The sequence below is a fragment of the Taeniopygia guttata genome, chromosome 6, assembly GCF_048771995.1.
Source record: "Taeniopygia guttata chromosome 6, bTaeGut7.mat, whole genome shotgun sequence".
Taxonomy (NCBI): domain Eukaryota; kingdom Metazoa; phylum Chordata; class Aves; order Passeriformes; family Estrildidae; genus Taeniopygia; species Taeniopygia guttata.
Window position 1 is genome coordinate 18795646 of NC_133031.1, and position 14297 is coordinate 18809942.

The following is a 14297-nucleotide window of genomic DNA, read 5'->3' on the forward strand; positions in this document are numbered from 1 at the left end:
GGTGGGAACAAAGGTTCCGATCTATATCATTATATATCTATCAATACATATCTAGAGCATCTATATCATGCACTATTAAGAGCTTTTCTCTGCTGAGCTTTCACATGAAAGTTTAAGAAACATTAAGGGAGGGGACTTGTTTTTTCTTACTCCAAGAGCTTTTGGCCCTTAGGGTTCTTAGCTTGTGAACAGCCCTCTTTTAATAGAAGTTATTAATGTGAAGGGCCAAGAACAAAAATACAGATAAGAAACAGAAAAATTCACCATCTTTTTCTTCATCATCTTATCTTTGAAGCCCTTCTAAGCACAGAAGAAAGGAGTAAAGAAGCAGTCCAAATCACGTATGAGGCAAATACAGCAGATGTAATGCCTATAAATAAAGTTCAAGTGCTTTCACTGCAAACACCCATTTGCAAATAGCCCCCACACTCTTTCAAGCTGCTACTCTCAGCTTCCCCCCCACTTAACATGAATCATTGCCAGGCCCACCTATGGTGCAAATCAATACATCATGTTTCTCCTTTATTCCTTCCAACCTTTCCTTCTGCTTTACCCTCATTAGTGCTAGATATTTTAGCTGTAGTATTTACTGTGCCTGATAAAGGAAATTCAGCTTGAGAAACAAGAGATGAACCAGATGTCTCAGAATCTCAGAATGAGTGCTTCAGTGCAAGTGGGAGTTGATCTCAGAGAAGTCCTCTGAGCATATGCTTTAAATTCACAGCAGAACAGTCTTTAGAGTCTGAGATAACGCAGACACTATCACAAAAGCAGTGAATCTAGTCAGAATTGCAAGCAGTCACTTGTATAATAAACATTTGATTTTCCTGCATTTAGGTATTTCCTCTGCTTGTATGCATGCAGGAGAGCAAGTGTCTACCACTGGGTATCAAGTATAGTTAATGCCATCTGTTTCAGAAGGGACTCTAGAAAATACAGGAAGTAAAGTTAGACCAAATACATTCCACAGTTAGAGGGATTCCAGAGTAGCAACCTCCTGTGTAGCTTACACTGTGTTATGGAGAAAGGGAAAGCAGACAGCAAGCCTTTAGGCACAAAAGAGTCTTTCCATAAAGTATGTGCACAGGCTTGTCAGCCTGGATGAGACCAAGCGTACTCTGCACAGATGGGACTTTGTGAAAACTATTACTTGCAAAACACTGGCAGCACCATGCAGGTGAAAAATCTCATTTAATGGCCTACAACTTGAACAGAAGACACTGTTAGGTTTCTGCTGTTTTCATGCACCACTCGGTGCTCATTAGTAACACACTCTTCCTGGCAGATAAGCATTAGCTGTTGTTATTTTTATAGCCCACATTAGCTGCCTATATGAAACACTGGTAACAAGTCCTGCTCTGAGATTTGCTAACTGCTTCATTCTGTAAGAGAAGCTGTAGCTGGTAACCCAGCTGTAGAGGGTAACCCAGCCTTACCCTCCCATTAGCTCAGTAGGTGGCAGCTGACCCAGACAAGGCATAGTAGTGGTTTTGGTAACTTCAAGTCATGATGCACACGTTCTAAGCAAGAGGTAAAGAGGAAAGTAAGAGGTACAGACAGATCAAGTTTAACAGGCTCCATTTACTATTTATCAATTATTTTATCTATAGATCTGTTCAATAAAACAAACTATACTTTATATAATAGATTACTTCATTGCAGGTATTGCACAGGCTGTAGTCATCTCGGCACCATGGAAACATGGTAACAGAAGGTTACTGTATTTTTTAAAAAATATATAATTTAGCAGAGTTAAACTAACACAAAAGAATACTAACCATTTAAAATGGGTAATCTCATTTAAATATCCATGTCCATCTCATTCCAGTTCTACTGAATTAGAGAATCCAGAGTATTAGTACTGGACAGGGCTAAGGAAGGCTGCTTCTCTGCAACACATCCCATTGACTACTGGCCTCCAAAGGCATTAAGCGGGTCATCAAATGTGCTCAGGATCTTGCTTTCAGATTTTGGTTCTGAGGCTGCTTGGGAAGATCTGGTTTTAGGAGCAGGTATCTTGACTTGGCTGCTAGAGAAGATATCATCTAAAAAGGGGAACAAAAATTAGATTTTAATGAGAAGTGACTACTGAACAGAAGCAACATTGTATACAAGAGACTCCATCACACAGCAGTGACTGCCAAGGACATTCTGTGATAAACAAATGCTTTCCTGCTACTTGCAATTCTGGATGCATTCGTAGGGACATACGTGGGAGCTGTTAGCTGTTAAGATTTTTTTCTTCTTCTTAGTAGACAGCATAATACTTGTATTTTCTAACATGTTCAGACTCTCACAAACATTTTTAAAATACTAATAAATTAAAGCTCCACAATAAATTATATCATGAAATTCCCAGATAACATCCCTCTTCTCTAGAACATTAATGTCTGAGGAACTTGAGAGATCCAAGAGCTGTGAGCTTGTTGCTAAAAAAATCAGAAGAGGAAAAGATGGTAGTTGCTGCAACTACTGTGGTGATATTCACTAACCATGAGTCTAATCTACAGCACAGTAAGAAAATAATATAAATCCCCTGAGAACAGACCACTGCTAAAATGCAAGGAGGCAGACAGCTATAACCACCATCCTGATAAATATTCAAAAAGTCTGTCTACAGTCTAGAATCAAGGTCTCCCACCACCTTCCTCAATACAAGCATATCTGTTGTGAATAACTAGGATCACAAAGTAGAAACATATCACACTCCCATTAAGACAGAGGACAACAGTACGTAGAAATGAAATCATCCAACACAGATAGCCTGTGTCAGCTGCAGAGCTCACAGTCCTGCAGCTCTTGCTGTGTCTAGAACTGCTTGTGTTTAGGACTATGCTCATGAAAGAGATGAAGCTGCTACCATACACTATGAGGGGCTGCCATGAGGTTTCCCAAGTGTAAACAATAGTGTATGTTGTACTCTAAACTAAGAAAGTTAGGATATTCGGATTATGCAGTTGGAGTATAAAACCAAAAAATTACAAGACTTAGATAGGAGGGTCACTAGTGATTTACAAGGCCAGTGTAAACAGCACATAATTGGTCTTGAATGCCTATTAAGAAAACATGTGTGTTATATAGAGGTTAATATAGCCATTGAGTCAGAGCATGGTTCTAATACCACCAAGGCTGTGGGTTTGATCCCCATATGGACCATTCATGTAAGAGCTGGACTTGATGATCTTTGTGGGTCCCTTCCAGCTCAGAATATTATGTGAATTACTAGTCCAGAGTATAAAAACTAATATTTCAATTTTCAGCATGTAGCCTAAACTTGAGCAGAGGTCAAGCACAATGTGGCCTATCAAAATGTGTTTCCCTGCCTCTTCTTACTATTTCAAATTCAGCATGTGACTGGTACTGTGCTGATCATAGGGATTACGCAGGAATAATCCAGGACCACGTTTCAGCACAAGAGCAGTTTAGAAAGACAGCAAAACAGAGTAATCCCCTACTGGCATCACTCCAAAGCAAGAAGCTATCACACGGATTAGCTTTACAGAAGAGGGGAAGTACAGTGACTGCCATAAGCAGTAGAGGTATCACTCCCATTTTTTATAAAGAGGCTTAAAGAACACAACAGGGAAAACAGTATTTGTCAGAGTGCAATGAAGATCAGTCACCATTTTGAGGATAGGCAGGGGTGACATCAGCTATAAGGTGATTAAGGACTCTAGTAACTGAAAGGTATGGTAGGGCAAAAGAAAACAGCCTGCAGCCTTCACACCCCTCAAACTGCAGTTGAAATTTACTGTTTCATTTGCAGCAGAAAGGTTCTCCTAAGACAACAACATACAGCTCTGTAAAAGTGCTGCCACAATCACTTAAGCCAGACCTTAATGCAAAATGTAGGCAAGTGCCAGTTCCACAACTCTACTGCGGAACATCCTCACCTTCAGGCATCTCCCTCACGCCTGTTGGTGTTCTGGAGCTTCATGGGCCCTAAGGAGCTGCATACCTATGGCTGTACCACTGAACAGTCCCACTCTGCAGGAAGATGAAGTCTAGCAGATGTGGGTGCTTTAGGTGCAAGGCATCAAGATCAGCTGTGGCATCAAACACAAAGCTCTAGCACCAGAGATGACGTCAAAAGTGGAAGTACAAACCACAGGTTCTGTTGTGGATCATTTTCAAGTGGCATTCTACAACTGTTTTTTTTTAACAGTCAGTTCAGATTTTTCTGTTGAATATTTGGAAGGGGTAACTGCTTGGCAAATTCTTTCACTTACTATAGACTACATGAAAAAATGTAAATTACTAAAACAAGATTTTAAAAAAATCATCCGATATGTATTTCAAATACCTTCCTAACAAACCTTTAAGTCTTATTTTTTATATCTATCAAGAAGATTTTGAAATCTAAAGATGCTCATTCTCCAGCAAGTTTTCTAGCACATTTACAGACTTCAGCCATCAGGCTAGAATACTTAGCAGCAGTCCAAGTAAAACAGTGGTACGTCAGGTTCAATTAGACTAAGTCAGAGGGAATGAACAGACAAGAACCATAGCTAGAGAAAAATTTTGTCTTAGAAAAGAAAAACATTCAATCTCAAAGAGCTATGAACATGAAGAGCCTGAGAACAGACACAGCTGAGAATCACATTACTTTCAGCATCTCTGCTGATGGAGAAGAAAGAAGCAGGCTTTGTGCCTCATTTCACATTACTACTTACTGTTTTTTCAACAAATTTTACATAGCAAACACTTGGTTTCAGCTGTAATATCTGTGAATTTTCCTGAATACATGAATGTAAACAAAAGCTTATGGGCTCCAAGGTAGTTAACACAATAGTGAAGGTGGGATGGACAGAGATGCTAGTTTGTTCGTATCAGTGACTTACTGAAAGTACAATACATAAAGCTGTGCAGATTGAAATACAGAATCTGTCTCAGAGCCATAACAACATGAGATTAATCTCTTAGAAACTTGTCTGAAGTAATTCCCTACAGGAATGTAACATTTTCTCAGAACAATTTTATACTCTGTCCTAAACCACTTTAATGCCATGCTAGTTCTACAAATCTAGAAAGTTCTCATCCAAGGTTAAAATCCAAAGATGAACAGAGATTTCAGAGAAGTTGAAAAGTAAAAGAAAGCAGAGGGTTATAAAACATCTTAGATGCATGTAACTCAGGACAATATTACAAGACTAGTAGCAAGATTTTGTTTCTACATACACTTACCCATATCATCACCAAATATGGATTTTTGTTCCACCTTCTTTTTGGTCTTCTTTTCTTTTGGTTTTGCGGTTAGATCCGCAAAAATATCAATGTTATCATCAAACAGGTTTGTCTCTGGCATTTTCTCTTTCATTTTGGTCACTGGCTTAATTGCCTCAGTAGCAAATATATCATCCTTGGAGAAAAATATAGGAAGATCTCATCAATCCACAACACACTTCAAGAGAATAGTCAAATTACCTGAATACAGCAGCTGAGATGTTTAGAAGACTTGGGTTTCCTGGGCTTATCGGACAAAGGTTAAACTCAGCGATCTGAGAGGCCTTTGCCAACCTTACTAGCAAGAAGTTTGAGACCCTTTTCCTCATGGGGGACTTGGCAGAAGTGCCTTAGTAGTGGATTGTACACAGGTCAACTACAGCACACAGAGGCCTGTATCAAGTGCCCAGCCCACCAGTTTTATTCCTTTTTTTTAAGTGTTAATTAGTTGCTGGGAATTGAACAGACAGTTAACAAATAAGAACCAAATACCTTCTTATTCTGAAAAAGGTAAAGTGTCACAGCACATTCAGCACATGACTGCTCTGTGTTAAGGTTCCATTTTTTTAAACTACTGCTGCTAGTTAGGGACAGAACAACCAAAGAATTTCTATATCCCAGCAGTGAAGCAGGACTGAGAGTTTACTTCACTCCCTTATCCTGCATACCCCATCCTATTCAGCAGCCTCCATCAAGCCTAAATTAGAGGCGTCTACGTATGGAGCTGGGGAACAAAAAACGTGGCAGGTTCAGCCATTACCTCAAAGATATCTTGGGCAGTAGGGTCAACTGCTTGGCGGACAGCAGATTTTAACTCCTTTTTTCCAGTTTTTTGAGAGGTGAAGAGAGAATCTTCCTCTTCCTCCAGAAAAGGTATAGGGCTACTTTTAGTTGAAGACTTTTGTTGTACAGGCTGGAAGAGATCACTGATATCCTGATCACCCAGATCAGGCTTTTTTTCCCTGCCCTTTATGGGTTTGTTAGCCATACTGTCTGGCATTTCCTCCTTCAACTTTGATTGTGCAGCTGGTCTGGATGTCGAGCTGCTTGCAAAAAGGTCTTCAGACTCAAACAGATCATCCCCATTTTCTGTGGATTCTGGAGGAAGGAGTTTGTTTGTTCCAGCAGACAAAACACTGCTGTGAGCTGGTAGTGACAAGCTAGAGCGAAAGCCATTTTCCTTAGACTCTGCTTCAACAGCAAGAGGCTCCTTTATGTTCACTACTGCTGATGTTTGTTTTGGTAGAGAGAATTGTGACTCTTTAGTAGCATCCATCTCCTCGCTCGCTTCAGCCTCTTGGGCAGCCAGACGGCGCGCCATTCTGCTAGGGGGTCTGCGCTTCCCTGGGACCCTGATCCTGGTCTGCAAGGAAGGAGGAAAAGCAAAGCAGTGTCATACACAAGGAAAAAGCCCCACAGAACATTCAAGCTTGGAGCAGTTTGGAGAAAGATTTAGAAATGTAACCCAGGATTTCTGATTTGCTGCCCTTAGTCATTCCACAGCAGTGGAACTGGTGTACAAAAGCAATAGCATTCGCAAATAGAGTCACAACAGGTCAGCAAGCCACTCTAGCCCCTTGGCTTTAGGTAATACCTTAGTCAGCCTGTTATCTTGCTAATCTAGGGGCTTTTACAGTGCAGTTCAAGCCATGACTAATTATATTTTCCACGCAATTTCATTTTATGTATAACCTATTGCAGTTACTTGCCACTTTTAAGGAAACCCCTTGCAAGTTTCCATTACAGCCTCTCCCCTATCCCACATGGACAGGAGTATTTACATGGGTAAGAAATGGATCACTACAACTCTTCTTCCCTTTTGTTAATTGCTTCATGCACTGTTCTTTGAAAGGGCAGGCAGAATGCTGGGCAGGTTGCTTTGTTCCAGCCATTGGAAAAAATTGCATTTGACTGGATATATTTACACTCAACCTGAAAGGTTGAAGAAGCAATGATATGCCAAAATTACAGCATCTAACCTGAGCCACAAAAAGCATTCACTGTAGAGTTACCAAGATGCTTCTTCTCAGATTACTTCTGTAAAAAACATGCATCATCACTACACTAAAATGAAAATTCAAGGTTGATAATATGCAGCTACAGGCAGTCTATTCTTTGCAGGCCTATCTATTTAAAAGTTTCATAATACAGAGCTTTGTCTCTTGGAACACGCTGCTATTGGAAACAACTATGCCTACGCAGTAATGCACCAGGCTGATGTACAAGCTTCAAACCCATCTGTCAGTAAGGGGTCATGTCAGCCATGGTTGTTGGTGGCTGCTGCATCTTGCCACATCATCTCTGCTACTCATCTAGTAATGAACAGCCTCATCAGCATTATAGGAAGAATCAATCAAGTTAAGATTTTAAGTTATCTTAAACTGCTGCTCTCAGGAAACCCCACAGACTTACAAAATCATAGGCACCTAGATGAAATCTTAACTACATGGCTGACACTTCCATTTTTTTAAAGAACCACTATTCTTTAATTAGAATATGCCTTTTGCAGTCCATAAAGTAGAAAGTGTGAGTGAAAAACAAGTCTGTCAGGAGGCAGAGATTTGCTATGTCAAAAGCTGTAACACTCCTTTTTGTTTTCCTTTGTATGAAAACAAAAGTTTTCTTTGAAAAAGAATTGGGAGTTACAGTTCAGCACAGCATGACATTTTTATCCACAGAGGAGGTAAAGGTCAGCCTACAGCAGTGATGTGTTCTGGATAGCTTGTCAAAGCAGCTGCCTGTAACCTGTTTTATACTTAGCCTAGCAAGATGTCTTTTTAATATTTTTTTAGGTTGGTGTCTCCTGCGATAGGACAATATGTTATGCTAACATGCCTTCAGCCAATAGGGAAATCCAGTACTTGGAAAAGGCCCACATGTACTTTAAAAGGCACCAAGTATATGCATAAGCCCCTCACTGAGCTAAGTATAGGTGCTAAGATAGACTTTCTCTTCAGTGATCCACGGAAGTGAGAGAGGATTAGATTTTCACACTCCCATTTAGATTCAGATAAACCACACTGCTAGCAGAACTTGCATACCAAAACAAACTCCTGCACAACGACAGACTGTGTTTTTAATCCCCCTTCCTCTTATCCTAAATACCAAAGTTACCTTATTGGCGTTGTGCAAGGTGTCTGCTTGCATGGGCTGATCAAAGCTTACGCCAAGCTCTTCATTGCTTCCTGCAGCAGAGAAGGCTTTGTTGTTCTGCGCCTCCTTGGGCTCATGTAATGGAGTGTCCAGCACTGGTAAGGGGGACTTGACATTGGAAACCTTAGGCATTGCACCAGGTAGTAAGGCTGAAGGGTTAATAGCTAAGTTAGCCTACAAAACAGAGACAACAAAAACACACACACAAAAAGAGATCACATTACTACCGCTCCAGAGTAGGCATGGCCCCAGAGAAGCAGCAAGAACTAGTGTATCTCAGTATTCAAGTTCTACTTCTGAAGTGCCTGGCTTTTCTCAGACCTAAGAACTTCTGTGCCTCCCACAAGTTCTGTCTCACTAAAACTGTGGAGTGGTCAACACTATTATTCTGTGTAAGAGCTTCAGGAACAGCAGGGTCAAGTTATACCAGGCCAAACACCTCAATGTACATAGCTCAATACTCTTTCCGAGGAGACAATGCTTCTGACTTTGAATGGTACTGTGATATAGGCAGTTATTAGACATTTTGTGTCAAAAGAGGGACATAACCATAGTCCCCCCTTAGAGTCTCTAAACATACTTAATAGTGCTAAGAAAAATAGCAGTTCAAAAGGGAGCCCACCCTCTGCCCCCCCAACATAAGTAAATAGTGCTGCTTAGAGTCAGGTCTGAAACAGAAGGAGGAAATAATATTAAACATGCAATACAGAAAAAGCAATCAAAACTATGCCATCTGAAAAAAATAATAATGTTGCAAGAATAAGGTAAGGAAGCAATAAGATTTTGTTTCAGGGAAAGCTATCAGTGAGGCAAGGAAGACTTTTTTTTTTGAAAGTTAAAGTGCCAGTAAAGTTAATTACTTGTAGCTTTCCAATCCGAGATGAAGGCTCTTTGGTTTTAATGGGAACAGGACCTGTAGATTTCTGCACAAAATTACATTGGATTAAACAAGTTGACAAATTGTTATCAATCAGACCATAGTTTTCATTTTAATACATGTATAGAAAGCAGCTAATTGCTTACCAATTTATCCTGAAGATACCTTGTTATTATCACATTCTACTATTAGACCTATAGTCACTAAGTTTTCAGTTTCAGTTTCCCACATGCCATAGCCCCATCTTCATTACCAGATTTCATTCACCTGTCTTTCTGCCCAGTATTATACCTTGCCATTGTAACTGAACAACATCCATCTTCTCCATGCCACTGCCACCACTAGTCAAATCAAATCAGGACAGCTACCTTCTCTCACCTTGCTTATTCTGTCCCCTAAAATCCTCTGAAGCCATACTGCCAGGCAATGATCTAACTTTTCTCTTTGTAACTGTCTGTAACACGGCTACAGAATTCAATGAAGCCCACATGGAAGCCAAGCGAGCTTCAAAATTGCTCCATTCAGACTTCAAGGAAAACAGCTTCAGAGAAGTGAGTGATCCTCTGAAAAAAAACCAGGCCAGTAGTGCCAGAAAGGAGACTAGGCTAAACAAGCAAAAGCAGCTGTTTGATCTGAAGACTTGGGTCAATTGTAGGACTCAAGGAATGAATCAAATCAGCTAAGGTGCACTTCCCAGGGCTTGCTCTCCACAAGTTTGTAATTTGCATGGTTCTTTGAGCTAGGTAATACTGCTGTTGGTATGACTGGGCAGGCAGAGCTCCTTCAGCTAGGCTGAAGTAATAGAGTTTGCAAGAGTTAGGACACTAGTTTGAAAGGCTTGAGAGCATGACAATCCTAGTATCTGATGAGATTTTCTCTACTTAACTGCATCTGGTGTTCAGCTGAACCTCAGACAGGCTGAAACCATTCCTATAGCAGGCTGTCAGTAGCTACAAAAACCAGGAAGATAAGCCTGGTTCTAGACTTCAAGGAAACTTTACAGAAAGGGAAGACATGCTAATTACTAGCCCTACAGGCATGCTGCTTTGTGTTCCTCAGCCCACTGGAGAAAAAACAACTCCTAAACTAATCTCATACACGTGAAAATCCGTCAAGCAGTTCTGGTGTGACATAGGCCAGAACTCTGGTCCAGATAATCTCTCCCAGAGACTCCTGATTTTGCAAGATTAATGACAGTCTTGTTTACTCACCACAGAGACTCCAAGATAGGAGTCTCAACTGACACAGATTTGGGCTGTGTGCCCTGATCTCCTTTCTGAGAAAGGCTACCTTTAAAGATCACATTCACCCCAACAGACACTGGCACTTCAGAGAAGAAACAACTTCAGAGAAGAAACAACTGAACCTAGGGTGTAGCTTTTCACTGCCATTTCACTTTTTAAAGTGAAGTGTGTGTGTACAATGAATAAAACATCAATAACATTTAAACTTCTGGCTACTAACAGTGCACCTGCTGATAAGCAGAATAATTTGGTCACACATTACTGCCTGGCAGCCAGTGAATTCAAGCATTACTTTTCATCTTTCCAAGACACTTAAAACAGGATGATACATCTCCTTTTTCTTTGCATGCTGTTCAAGGCACAAGATTTAAGTACTTGCCTCTGTAGTTGCTGCCTTCAGAGTCTCATCTTGCTTGGCACTTAAAGCATTTTCTAGATTACTGCTCACTGAGGAAGGGCCAACGCTGGTCTGAAGAGTTTTCTTTTCAGCCATTTTCTGAAAGCATTATGGGCACAAGTCAACATGGAGCAAAAGCATGGTGTGCAGATCCAAAAAAAAACAAAACCCCAAAAGAACAGAAGCAAAAATTTTTAAAAACTTGCTTTTAACTGAACAGAAAACTGGCCACATCTTTTGATCCTGCTGTGCATAGTTGCATTTAGTTTGCATGGCAAGGTTTTGGTAGCAGTGGTGGGGAGATACAGGGGTGGATTTTGTGAGAAACTGGTAGAAGCTTTTTCCATGTCTAGCATGTTGGCCAAGGCTGAGTTAATCAGGAACAGTGGTAAGCCCTCTGTTATAACATATTTAAGAAGAAAAAAAGTTATTTTACAGATATAATCGCAGCCAGAAAAGAGTGGGGTGAGAACACAGGAGAGGAACAGCCCAGCAGACACCAAGGACAGTGCAGGAGGGAGAGAAGATGCTCCAGGCACCAGAGGTGAGATTCCCCTGCAGCCTGTGGTGGAGACCACGGTGAGGCAGCTGTGCCCCTGTAGCCCATGGAGATACACATGGGTGCAGAAATTCACTCACAGCCTGTGGAGGAGACCCAGCCAGAGTAGGTGTGTACCTGAGAGGAGGCTGGGAACCCATAGGAGGCCTGGGTCCTGGCAGGGACCTGCAGAACTATGGGAGAGGAGCCCACACTGGAGCAGGTCTCCTGGTAGGACTTGTGACCCTGTGGTGGACCCAGGTCAGCACAGGCTATGCCCAAAGGACTGCACCCCGTGGAAGAATGACCCTGTGGGATGGACTTAGGCTGGGGAAGTTCATGGAGAACTGTCTCCTGTGGGAAGGACCCCATGCTGGACCAGGGGAAGGACTCCTCTCTCTGAGCAGTGGCAGAAATAAGGTGTGATGAAAAGACCTAAACCCCCATTTCCCCGCAGCAGGGGGGAGAGGAGGTGGAGCTGGGAAGGAGAGACAGATAGGGGAAAGGTGTTTTTAAGGTCTTATTTTTCTTCTGATTATTCCACTCTGATTTTGCTAGAAATAAATTCAATTAATATCTCTAATTCAAATCTGTTTTGCCCTTGTCAGTATTTTGAGAGTGATCTCTCCCAGTCCTTATCTCAACTCATTTACATAAAATACAACTTTGTTATATTTTCTCTCCCTGTCCAGCTGCAGAGGGGAGTGAAGGAGGGGCTTTGGTGAGTGTCTGGCATCTTGCCAGTGTCAACTGACTATAACAATAGGCATTGACCTGTGGCTCCGCAAACCAGGGGCCTTCCAGTCCTCCATTCCTTTAGTCTACCTCAACCTTTGCTGTCTGTGCTAACAGTTAGTAATAAGAGTTTCAATAAACTTTCAAATGCATGCCTATTCCTCATCAACAGCAGAGAAAATAAAAGCACAGCGCCAGCTAAGGAACAATGTTATTTTTATGTTTTCAAGCAACCAGGTTCCATATACAGTCTCCCAAGCACTAATTACTTAGGACCACTCTGTCCAGAGTCCTCAAAACTGTTTTCAACAACTATTGCCAGTTTTCTAGCCTGACATCCAGCTATAGACATAAATATAGACTAAAGTAAAAGCTAGTTTCAGTTTAATTAAGATTACTGTATCTAAAAGTAGCAATTGAAAATTTATGTTAGGACTTTGATCTCAGACCACATGTAACAGTCTAGTTCATTGCTGCACCTACTCGTCCTTTAAAAGCAATTGAGTGACCATGAGAATTTTAACACTGCACCATTACCTGTGATCAAACCAACCTGCAGAAGCTTGAATTACGCAGCTCTCAGAGCATGGCTGATCAGTTATGCATAAAGCACAGGGAAGTAATATTAGCAAGTTAAGCAATTAAACAAAACAAACTACTGTGATTTCTGCTCAGGTGTGCCCTCGTACACTGAAATCAGTCCCAGGTGTACACAAAAATAAATAGAATCTAATTCTTTCATCATAACATTGGGAGAGCCAATGCATCTGTTTGCTCCCTATGTCTTCAGGGTCACAATGACCTTTTCTGGTCTCTCAAAAAGATTTGAAAAGTCATTTGATTTCTTGTGGGTATACAAATGGAGAAAATCCCTTCCCTACACTTCTTTCTATATAAGCCATTTACAGTAGAGAAACAGGTACCGGAATGTTTGTTTTAGCAGTACTGAAGAGATCATCCTCATCATCATCTCCAAAAAGGCTTCCTCCAGGTGATGGCTTCAGGATACGGCTTGCAGACTAAAGAAACAAAAGATAAAGAAAAGATGCGTCACAGATCCAAAGCACATCTTTTCCAGCCTATGATGCCAGAATAACTGACATTAGCATTTGGCTCTCCCTGGAAATCAGTGACTTCTAATCTGTCCAAACAAGGAACATCAGTACACTGAACAATTCAAAGACTGTTTTTAAACAGGAGGTTCAGAGGAGGGCTTTGAACTCACCATTGACTTCTTGGGGCTGGCAAAGAGGTCAACATCTGGGTCATTGTCCTTCTGAAGTTTGTGACTGAAGAGAAGCTCTTCATCTTGAAAGACCCCAGTGCTTTTGGGCTGAGTACTTTTCTCAGAAGTCTGGAAGCAGAGGAGAAAACTTCCTCACAGAGGGAACTTCTCACTGTGTGGAACTATTTGCCTCATGATAAGACAGGTTACAATTCCCCTGAGGCTACACTACAGCCCTGTACTGGTAACAAAAATACAGCTTTAATTGCTGGTTATTCAATGTAAATATTTGTATTTAGAGTTCAATTTAATGAGAAAACATTCGCCACAATATCTGTGTCTGCTGATCTAAGATCCAGTGCTACTACTTACTTGTAAAGCTTCCTTCAAAAGGAAAATAAAAACCAAAAAAGTTCAGTATGTTATCACGACTGTACACTAAGGTTTATATTCCAGTAAGACTTTTATGCCTCAAAAATTTTAGCTAACGATGCAGGACATAGTAGTGAAAGGAAGAGAATCTCTTGGTTATCTTCCTAAGCAATATTTTCAAAGAAGAATTAAAAAATACTTTTTTTTTTTTAAAAAATGCTTGTGAAACTATTATTGTTGCTAGACTCCCTGTTCTCCTGTGAAAGCAAGCAAACACTCCCATGGAAGAAAAGAACTTAATGCCTTTGGCAAGAATTTGTACTTTCAAATTTGCTGCTGTGGGGAAGACTGAAGTTACACATATCACCCTCTAAGTCCTCCATTACCTGTCAAATAATGAGTGTTAGCTCCAAAACCAAAAACAAAGCCTTTGTATGATCATGGTCATTGCAGGCACTCAGGTGCAAAGGCAAAGGCCCAACTCCAGTGTCCAGGTAAAGGCCCATATCTGTGTTTTACCACTAATCTGTCTC

The 14297-nt window shown here is 40.9% G+C and overlaps 1 protein-coding gene across 5 annotated transcripts in view; it reads right to left on the minus strand.

Moving 5' to 3' along the window:
- Positions 1-1561: 1561 nt before the first annotated feature.
- Positions 1562-14297, minus strand: part of WASHC2C (WASH complex subunit 2C) — a 35947-nt gene continuing 23211 nt past the window's right edge. For 3 of the 5 annotated variants that reach the window (XM_030276004.4, XM_030276002.4, XM_072931046.1), the window contains 8 exons: positions 13393-13521; positions 13091-13186; positions 10877-10993; positions 9237-9299; positions 8338-8550; positions 5984-6586; positions 5185-5359; positions 1562-2045 (listed from right to left, as the gene is read on the minus strand). In XM_030276004.4, coding sequence (XP_030131864.4) covers positions 1909-2045; positions 5185-5359; positions 5984-6586; positions 8338-8550; positions 9237-9299; positions 10877-10993; positions 13091-13186; positions 13393-13521 — 1533 coding nt within the window. In that variant the 3' untranslated portion in view covers positions 1562-1908. The remainder of the gene's footprint in view (positions 2046-5184; positions 5360-5983; positions 6587-8337; positions 8551-9236; positions 9300-10876; positions 10994-13090; positions 13187-13392; positions 13522-14297) is intronic. The other 2 variants (XM_030276007.4, XM_030276006.4) reach the window with 1 other exon arrangement.